Source organism: Stylophora pistillata, chromosome 4 (genome assembly GCF_964205215.1).
Source record: "Stylophora pistillata chromosome 4, jaStyPist1.2, whole genome shotgun sequence".
Classification (NCBI taxonomy): domain Eukaryota; kingdom Metazoa; phylum Cnidaria; class Anthozoa; order Scleractinia; family Pocilloporidae; genus Stylophora; species Stylophora pistillata.
Window position 1 is genome coordinate 43694492 of NC_142522.1, and position 10381 is coordinate 43704872.

The 10381-nt window shown below is 42.9% G+C and overlaps 2 protein-coding genes and 2 long non-coding RNA genes across 4 annotated transcripts in view; 1 reads left to right on the forward strand and 3 right to left on the reverse strand.

Moving 5' to 3' along the window:
* Positions 1 to 1359: 1359 nt before the first annotated feature.
* LOC148733884 (uncharacterized) lies at positions 1360 to 2355 on the reverse strand. Its single transcript, XM_088758045.1, has 2 exons — positions 2054 to 2355; positions 1360 to 1906 (listed from the first exon to the last, which is right to left on the reverse strand). The coding sequence occupies exons 1-2, from the start codon at positions 2353 to 2355 to the stop codon at positions 1360 to 1362; spliced, it is 849 nt and encodes a 282-aa protein (XP_088614171.1).
* A 206-nt stretch (positions 2356 to 2561) lies between these two features.
* Positions 2562 to 4223, reverse strand: LOC148733885 (uncharacterized). Its single transcript, XM_088758046.1, has one exon. It carries the CDS (start codon positions 4221 to 4223, stop codon positions 2562 to 2564), a length of 1662 nt encoding a protein of 553 aa, XP_088614172.1.
* A 4269-nt stretch (positions 4224 to 8492) lies between these two features.
* Positions 8493 to 9828, reverse strand: LOC148733886 (uncharacterized). The gene is made up of 2 exons (XR_016000221.1): positions 9142 to 9828; positions 8493 to 8837 (listed from the first exon to the last, which is right to left on the reverse strand). It is a non-coding gene; the product is annotated as an uncharacterized LOC148733886 (long non-coding RNA).
* The window catches only part of LOC148733887 (uncharacterized), a 31844-nt gene continuing 30021 nt past the window's right edge, over positions 8559 to 10381 (forward strand). Inside the window, exons 1-2 of the long non-coding RNA XR_016000222.1 lie at positions 8559 to 8658; positions 9821 to 9946. This is a non-coding gene — a long non-coding RNA (uncharacterized LOC148733887). The remainder of the gene's footprint in view (positions 8659 to 9820; positions 9947 to 10381) is intronic.

Here is a 10381-nt window from a genome sequence, read left to right on the forward strand (position 1 = left end):
GTCCACTGAATAATTCTTCTACTACCCCCATGGGCCACTGATTTCGGTTTCGCTCTTCAGACTTAATGATAACAACATCTCCTACGGACAAGCTGTTATATTTGGTGTTGTGTTTAAGTTGATGCCTCTCTCTCAAAGCTCTAAGGTATTCTGTGGTCCAGCGACGCCACATTGTATCTTTGGTAGCTATCAAGAATTTCGCACGTTTCTTCAAGTCGCGGTCTTCGAGCCGATGTGGCTCGAACTCAGGTAAAAAATGTTAGCATTCAGAAACAGGAAGGAGTTGGGTGTTAGTGCAGGGAACTGCAGGTCATCCTCCACGTAACTAAGAGGTCGATGGTTAAGCGACACTTCGATGGCAAGGACTACTTCGCAGAGCTCCTCCCAGCTTAGCAGACCCTGACCCACAGACTTGTAGAATGAAGACTTGAATAAGCCAATGAGTCTTTCGAAGTGTCCTCCCCACCATGGCGCTCTACTCACGTTAAAGCGCCAAGTAATGGATTGGTCACTCAAGAATGAATGGAACTTCTCATCCTCCTTCACTATCGTCAGTCACTTTGCCGCAGCTGTGAACGTAGAACCGTTGTCTGAGTAGACAAGGGATGGTCGACCTCTCCTCGTAATCAGACGTTTAAAGCTCTTGATAAATTCGCTTGTTTCTAGGCTGGGACGCACTTCCAGGAAGATTCCGCAGGTAAGACAACAGGAGTAGAGTATGACGTAGGCTTTCATCTCTGGCTTGCACTTGCCACTATACTTGATTGGTCTTGCGAAGTCCACCCCGATGACATCAAAAGGTGTACTCCCTTCTGTACGTGACTTTGGTAGATCACCTGGTGGTGGGTCATGAATGGCCTGAGCTTGGAATCTCTTGCATCCAAAGCAGTGCTTCACTACCCTCTTAGCAAGCCGCCGAAGTCTTGGCACTCAGAACTTTTCTCCTACTTTAGCCATAGTCATGCTGACTCCCCCATGGAGAGTTACCTCGTGCGCTTGCTTCACTATTTCCACTCTGACAGAATTAGAATCTGGTAAGTAAATTGGATACTCACCCTGAATGCGACCTCAGCATTCCAATACACCATCGGTGTTCAGTTGCAGATTCAGTTGTTCCTGGTCACGGGCAAACTTGATCGTCTTTGCCCCTTGGCTCTGCGCTCGCTTGATCCAGGACATTTCTTGTTGCTGAATTTCCTCGGTCGTAAGAGGTCCTATGATCCTCTTGGAAGGGTGACGAGAATTGTGATTGAACCGCAAGATCCATGCACAAATTCTCATGGCTTTACGCAAGCCGAACTTCTCGAGAACAGTGTCAAAGTCATTGTTTGCTTCAACACCGAGCGCGAAAAGTTCTCGTTAAACCTTCTTTTCAGCATTGCTGTCATCTGTCGCCTTTGTCACAATATTTGCAGGCCACTGAGATCGGTCGGATAACCACGGTGGACCCTTCCACCATAGCTGTGCTTCATTCACACTGCCACCTCTACTCCGCAGATCAGCAGGGTTTTCGGATGTCGGTACATGTCTCCACTGCGTGTTCGGGTGGCTCTGGATCTTTTTAACCCGATTAGCCACGAATTGGCGGTACTCCCCGTCATCGTTCAGCCAGTGTACGGCTACAGTGCTATCGAGCCAGCACTGTATATCCTCTGTCATACTGAAGCCTTCTAGCGCAACCCGCACATTTGTAGACAAGTTTACTGCCATATGGCCTGACACGAACTCCAAACGAGGAATCGTCAGACTTTTCTTGGCAAGGCGGAATTTGGCGGCAATCAGACCCTGTGTCACGCCTGACGCCTGTGTAACCACAGCATACACAGCAGGACACACACCGTGAATACTTGCATCACCAAATACATGAAGTTTAATATTGTCGATCGGCTCCTGGTACTCAACAAGACTGCGAGGAAAGTACACATCATCCGGTGCATTCTTCTCCCATTTTAGCTACCGTTTCGCAATCCCCTCGGGAAGTGGGGTATCCCAGCTCAACTTCATCTCACTGGTTTCTGGATAGATTTGTTTCTCCTCTAACATTGCAGGTCACACAAGTCCTCGCGGGTCATAAATCTTCGCTAAGTTGGCGAGGATGCCCCGCTTGGTCAATGTAGCAGGCTGAGATGGGAGTGAAACATGTAAAGTGTCATCCCCTTTGTCCCATTTGAGTCCCAGTAGTTTGCACTCTCCACGAGCTGATGATGCACCAAGCTGTTGTTTAGCAAACGAAGGCTCGTCATCGGTACAGTCGCCAGCTAGTTCTGGCACGTTTGAGTGCCATTTGTGCAAGGTGAACCTTGTACAATTGAAGATCTCTACTGCATGATGTTTGAGCTGTTGCGCACCTTCCATAGTAGTATCACCGGTAATCAAATCATCTACATACAGACTGTTCTTAATTTCTTGTACAGTCCCTGGGTACTCAGACCGCACACTTTCCAGGTGTTGTTGTATCGCGGCATTGAGTAGGAAAGGAGAAGGGCCAAGACCAAACACCACTCTCGTAAACCTCAGCACTTCTAGTTCTTCGGTCGATTTGTCTTTAATCCAGTGGAAACTCAGACGGAAGGAATCTGTAGGAAGGCCTTGCGCATATCTCCGGCAACTGCAATAGGATGGAATCTGTTGCTGACAATAACATTCCATAGCTCATTCTGTAGTGGGGGGCCAGTGTGTAAACACTCATTCAAAGGCGCACCGTCATACGCACGGGCCGAGGCGTCATATACCACTCGTAGCTTGGTTGATTTGGCATTCTCGCGTATTACTGCTCGGTGGGGCATGTAGAATTCTTTGCCTGTTACCTTCGCTGGTGTCTTCTCAACCACACCTTCCTCTAACTGTTCCCGAATAATCTCGTCGTACTGGTCTAGCATATCAGTTCTCTTTAATTTCCGTAGAAGAGAGTTCACTCTGCACACAATGCCCGCACAAGTATTGAGCAACTCAGGACAGTTCCCTTTCCAGGGTAGTCCAGTTTCGTATCGGCCGTCTGGACTCCTAGCCAGTTGCTTCTTAAATTCCTCGTGGACGTCGCTCTGGTGAGTAGATAGTTTGTCCTCTAGTCCTAAGACATCTAGGGCGTAGAGTCGGTTGTGATCCACCGTAGAATTCACGGCAAGGTACGCGTTGCCTAGATCTGTTCTGGGGGACATTATAGTCCACCCGAAACGTGTACGCTCTGCTACTGGATCTCCTCTACGTCCGACCCGTAAACGATCACTTGTCCGTATCTTGGCAAAGTCATTAGCGCCGATAATCACGTGCACAAGTAAGCGAGCCTTTGTATCACTATCGTCCATTTTAACGCCTCTCAGGTGAGGGTGATTTTTTACGAGGTCGGAATACCTTGGGTTGTCTAAGGTCAACAGTTCCCTTTTTTTGATTTTCGTGACATTCACGTTTAGGGAGAAATCTTCAGTCACGGAATGCAGGACAACTTCGTATACTTGCATAGTTCTGGTTTCAACGCCTGTAAGCATGGCAATTTGACGCAAACTCGTACTCTTCCCTTTAGCTTTAAGTAACTCAATCGCAGTTGACGAAACATACGAATGGCTAGCGCCACTGTCCAAGAGAGCTCTGAGTTTATATCCACCCATGTTTATGACTACTACGGGATGAATAACACTGGAATCGCCCATTAAATTTGCAGTCATACCTGGTTCTCGTCTCTCCTTCCTGTCACATATCGAAGTGTGGTGTTTCCCATCGCAAATTTTGCAAGTATTTCTGCTCTTACAATCGCTGGCCCGGTGTTTGGCTCCGGTACAATTGAAGCACAAGCGCTTATCGGCAAGTATTTTCTTCCTTTCTTCAATGCTTTGGACGTTATCACAGTTAATTGCTTTATGTTGTTCGCTACAACAATAGAGACACGCCCCTGGGCTCGCCCTCGACTGGTTTCCGGTTTCTTGTTGTTTGGCAAGAAAAGCTCTGGACTGATCTCGACGGAAATTTGAACTCTTTGATTTCGGTTCATCTGAAATGGGATTATTAGTCGTCCACTTCTGCAACGCCTCTAAGAATGCTACAAAAGTCCATTCACACCAATTTTCATCTATCATAGCAAGTTCGTTCTTTATTACCTCAAGTTTGTCGAATGTAAATTCAACCGCTGCGTCCAATTTGGATAAGCTCTTCAATGTTCGCAATGACTCTACATTGATCAGTAGTGCTTCGTAAAATTCAAATATCTTCTTTACGTTTCTCTCGCACATAGTGGGTAGTTCCAAAATATTCCTAACCTACGTTCTCACGACTTCACTCGCTTTCCCATATCTTCGTGTGAGTAAATCTTTAGCTTTTTGGTAACCTTCAGGCGTAAACGGAAGACCGTCGATGAGATTTTGCACCTTCATATTCACTAATTCCTTCAAGTAAGAGAACTTTGTGACTTCAGGGGCACTGGAATCATCAATTTGACTTTGGAACTGTCCCCAAAAACGAAGCCAATCTTACGGCGTCCCGTCAAATTTTGTGATCACGAGCTTGGGCATTCTCACCACGTTGTTAGCCATTTGCCCTTGCATAGTTTCCTGCGGTTCCGTTTGAGCTTGTTTCAGCTCCAACTTCTTCTTCTCAAATTCTAATTCCTCCGCATGTGCTCGATTAATAGCTTCTTGTTGTTGCACCACATTCTCTTTCTCTAGTTCGACTTCTCTCTTGTGCTCATAGAGCACGGTTGCGTGTTTCAGATTACGATCGATTTGCTCAATTCGTTCTTCCAGTTCGCGTATACAAGCGTCTCCTTCGTTAATGACTAGCTCGATTTCGTCGGCCCATTCTTGTACCGCTTCGTCGTCTTCGCCATTTGTGAACTTTTGTTCCTCAATAGAATCGTTCAACTTCACTACCGTGGTCACTAGGGCTTCAACGGAAACTTTGTGCCTCTCAAAGGCCGTTCGGTCGTCTTTCTTTAAGAAATCTCCTCTCTTCTTCAAGCGAAAATTCAACGTCTTCAATTTGCCCTCAAGTTCGGCAATCTGTTTCTCCATGATTTCCAACGCTGTCCTGGCGGGGTCACCACTGTGTCGAAAACGTGCAAAAGCTAGCGTACTCACGATTTATTTTCTTGGTTCTATTTTTCCATTACACTCCAATTAACTCCCTCTCACAACTCTCACGAAAGCACACACCACGTCTCATTGTAAGCAGGTGGAACAGCACCATATATGGGGCGATAAAACACGTTCTGCCTACATGCGGTTTGGTTACGTAATAGATTAGTAAATGTAACGTACAGTTTCCAACAGAGTCACCTTTGATTTGCAAATTGAAAATTCCGAGGCCACCTTTGTTGAAAGGCTGGTGGCAAGTCATTCTACTTACTGTCTCAATGCGAGAGCCCCAAATAAAAGGCCAAATTAGCAAATTTATTTTAGAAATAACCCATTGAGGGACGCACAGGACGGAAGACAGGTAGAGAAGTTTACTAATTCCTAAGACATTGACCATAAGGGATTTTCCGACGAGCGAAAGGGAACGAGATTTGCAGAGATTAAGATGTTTTTCCAACTTCTCAAGTTTTGGTTGCGAATTATCCACTTCAGTATCATTGCCGAAAACAACACCTAAGATTTTCATTTTGGTTAGCCACCTGAGGCCATATGGTTGGTCATTCCATGTACGCCATGCGCCCAACCACATGGCTTCCGTTTTGGCAACATTTAGGCGCGCTCCAGAACCGCGTTCATAAACGCTAATGGTATCAAAGAGAGATGCCAACGAACGAGTGGATTTAACAATACAGGTCGTATCATCAGCATATATCCCAACTTTATATCTTATTCCGCGTGCACCGGGTAAGAGAAAGCCTTCTATGGCAGGATTGTTCCGGACTTTGCAGGCAAAAGTTTCATGCAACGCATAAAATATACAACAAGGGTCGGATAAGGAGTCTCCCTGTCTCACACCACGAGACAAAGGTATCGCCTCGGTTAACCATTCATTAATAATGATTTGCATGTTAGCACCATCATTTAGCGTGCTAATATAACCCAGTGGCAGAAAGATGAACCGGTACGAAAACGGTTTAAGAGATTCATTAAAAGGTTGCGATTAACTCGATCGAAGACTTTCTCTTGATCGAGGCTCAGTAGAATGCCAGTTTCATTAGTTCGCTCAACATAGTCTAAAGTATCCCGCAATAGGTGTAAGTTTGACGTAATTTTCCGACCAGGCGCAGAGCAGGTTTGATCAGGATCAACGATATGCTGTAAAACCTGAGAGAGACGGAGAGAAAGAGACTTGGAGCATACATTATAATCGACATTTAATAAAGAAATTGGTCTCCAATTTTTAAGATCTTGAAAATGACTCGAGTGTTGCTAGTTTTCATAGACTCGCACATCTCTCCAGCTTGGGAGCATGCATTAAAAACTTGGCACAGATATGGACCCAAACGGTCCCAGAACTTCGAGGAAAATTCGACCGAAAGGAAATCAGGGCCGAGAGCTTTGTTTGTGATAATTTTATTAAGAGCGACAGTAATTTCCTCGAGCGTAAAGTCACCTTCACAAGAGTATGCTTGATCGGACGTGAGTTGACGAGACAAAGAAGATAAAAGATCGGTTTGCATTGCGGCATCTACCGGCTCTTCAGAAAAGAATCGAGAGAAAAAATCCGCGTGCGCTTTCGCAATTTCTCTTGAGAGAAGACCTCATTGCCGTCTGAATCGTACACGTGCACTGAAGAGATGTGCGATCTTTGCGCTTTACTTCTCTGTAAATTAAAGAAAAACCGGCTGGGGCGTTCACCCTCTTCTAACCATTTAGCACGACGGCGAATCATAATTCCTTCTGCTTTTTTGATACGGAGAGCTTTCAGGCGACTTTCTGTATTGGATATAGAATTGGAGACGGTTGTGTCACCATCAACTAGACGTTGCCGAAGTCGAATTAATTCATTGGTTAACTTAATGAGACAATCATTTCTTGTTATATATCTTTTGTTTCCTCTTCAAAATCCTTATTCCTGGCCTTCCATTCTTTAATTTTATCTCTCATGGACTCCATTTCTTCATGAAACTCTCTGACTGATTTCACTTGCCCCTCACACAAGTGAACGAAATTTTTTAAATTCTTAATCCAAGTCCTTTCTAGCTCTACCTTTGGTTTTCTTATACAGTCGAACAACTGTACCGGGAAGCTTAGACAAATGAACGCCGATTTCATTGCTTATCGATTCATCATCTGTAAAAGCAAAAAGGCCACAGGGAATACAATGTTCCAGCAGATCTACGTAATCGATTTTGTGTGCATTTTCAGTTGAGCCGGCTTCACTTCCGGTAGAAAATTTTGACTGGAAGTCCCTTCAGCAAGCGAAGATGCGACGATTTTGTGCCACTCTTTTAACAGTGGAAAGGGTATATTCACGGGAAAAATAATCTCATTCACATGAGCTTTCGCTGCGTAACGAATTTCTGGCTGGTTAACCACGATTTGGCGTTTAAAACTCAAAGAGCATTCACTGAATTCGTCCGACATTTTGGCTTGCAAAATAGTGATGTAATTTATAAATAGTGATGTAATTTATGTAATTTAGTGATGTAATTTATTTATTTATTTATATTTATTTATTTATTTATTCCTCTAAATGCTTGAAGTGCATATGACACGACATTTTTTTCTCTTGTTTCTCTTAGTTGGATATCTATAGAAAACGTTTCGAAGCTTTAAAAGAGCTGGAAAAATGTAGAAAGCATTTTTTATTTCAAAATACGCGCAATTTGCCTACATTGTGTAACTTTGCCGCGAAGGTACACAATGTGGTGGTTACAAAGCATAGAATGAAGATCCTTGTGATGCAAAATGCTGGACGTTGCGTGGTCAAAACGATGAATTTACGGGTCCAAAACATGGCTCATGGCTGCCTTCCTCTGGCCCTGAAATCGCGCTTTGTGAAGCATCGTCTTCGAAAGTATTTTCCCTGATTGCATCGTCTTTTGGAACCGGTTTAATGACAAGGAAACCCTTTAATTTTAAGCTGAAAGTAAAGTTTCTGGTGTAAACAAAGCAAGCGGATTTTTGGAAGGATACCAAAACCCTCCTGAAACCAGTTGATATTTTCGAGAAAATGGGAACTCGGCAAGATAATAGAGAAGACATTTGGCGGATTTCAAGTATTTTTGCGCTGAGAAAGATAGCACTTGGGAACCGGTTTAACCACTACGAAAATATTAACAACGTGATTTCATCAGGTTGTACGAGATGTTAACTTTGTTTTAAGATTTCTGAATCCTGGTCTGAAGCTTCCAAAGGGATGTAATAACGAAGAATAAATCAGGTTACTCAAAATCTCACTGTTTGCTTTGTAACGGCTTGCATTACGCGTTTGTATTCCAAGACTGTATTGGGCATCAATGCGCTTGCTCGGCGCCATACTGTTTCGGATTTTTGGCCATTTCAACTCACTTGTTAGCCAATTTAAGATTTCCATTTCTATGTAAATTCTGATGCTCACTTCACACCACTGATTAGTGAGCTATATATGAGTGGCCCTCTTATAACCAATTTATTCAATTGAAATTTTTGTTTGTTTGTTTTTTTCAGATATAAGGAAAATGAACAATACATCTATATATGCCAAAAATACAGATTGATCATTTTAGGAGGTGGTCTGACAATGCATCATATCTGCAACGCCAATCTAATGGTGAGTTACTTTCAGCAGTTTTTCTTCTTTTCCCTGAAGTTTCTTCTTGTCTGCATTTCTTGTCTTCTTGTCTGCATTTCTTGTCTTCTTGTCTGCATTTCTTGTCTTCTTGTCTGCATTTCTTTTCTTCTTGTCTGTATTTCTTGTCATCTTGTCTGTATTTCTTGTACTTGCCTGGCCTAAGTAAAGATGAAGTCATCACCGACAGTAGTGACTGTTTGATTTGCTCACTTTTTTATCATTATTATATTTTATCGAAGTAGTGAAAAGAAAAAAAGTGGGGCGTGGTCCACGTTCTTTAATTTAGGCGGTTCGTAACGTCATTTTGCAGAGGACAGAAAATACCTCCAAACACTAGTGTACTACAGATTGTAAACTTTGATTTGAAATCCTTGTTTTGATAGTAGATTCCCAGGTTTTATAAATTGCTAAACGGTATTTAATAGGTAACTACTACAAGTACTAAATTGCGTGATCAGCTACCTTTCAAATTTGGCCATATTACTTGGATAGAAGAACACTTCTTTGCTTTCATAGGCTTTACTGTGCGCCAACCGGTTGGAAAACGATTTATCGGTTGAATACCGATATCCACCTTCCAACAACTGAGTCCGAATTTACTCAGTTTAGAGATCCACAGTTGAAAATAAGTCTCCTCTTGCCTTCACTAGTAAAGCTATTTTCATTCCAAGGGGGTAGGGTGAAGTCTGCTTACAAAATAGTCTCGTACTGATGTGCTTGACCATCACATTTACCTCCCACCCACCCCACCCCCAGCATTTTGTGAGGTTTCCATTTTCGTTTCGACGCGCGAGTACCCAAAACATACCTCCGTAGATACCTTTAATTAAAATAATTTTTTAGGGATTTGTTATAAACTCGTAAAGAGAGTTGTTTGATTCTTATTTCGGCTTTTTAATGATGAAAAGTGTTATTAACTTTTGCACAAGGCTGGGACGAAAGAGAAAATCAGAATTCATGCGACGATTCGAACCAACGACCTTCAAATCACGCATAGTTATGTTCTATCACTAGGTCTCGTTACTTAGCTAAGCCTGTACAAGGTTCAAATATATTAAGTTTCCAGCATGCTGTTAGAATCAGCAAGAGATGTTAGATGTTGTTTGACAAGATTATGTGATGGTTTTGTTTCATTGTACAGCGTAATGGTGCCGACTTCTCTGTGTTTGTAAACACAGGCCAAGAGTTTGACGGAAGTGACTCAGGTGCCAGGCCTGATGAAGCTGTTTCCTGGGGAAAAATTTAAATGAAGGCTTCGCCTGTAAAGGTAAAAAACAACTTCTCAGTATCTCATGAAAAAAAATTGTTGACAGGAATGAAGGTAGCAAGTCTGTGGCAGAGTTCGGAAACGACCAACGGAAACGGGGAAAATACTTTTTTTAGCCACTCGCTTGCTCACAAATTTCCATGACCAAGGCGTCCTATTCAAATTACAAATGATGTGCAGTAACGTTTTATTTTCCTTTTTGTCAAACTCATTGCATCAACCACTATCAGACTAAATGCTAAAAAAAAAAAAAATTAATGCATGAATAAAACCATTTCCACCGAGTGTCAGGGTGTTTTACTTGAATAACTAGTTATGAAAGTTCTAAAACTGGCGCACTTACGAAAGTAGCCTCGTAGAGTCTTAAACCACTATGGGGAAGTCAAGGATTATGTTTGTACGCGATTGTTTTAGGGGTGACTTGCAGTTAAAATG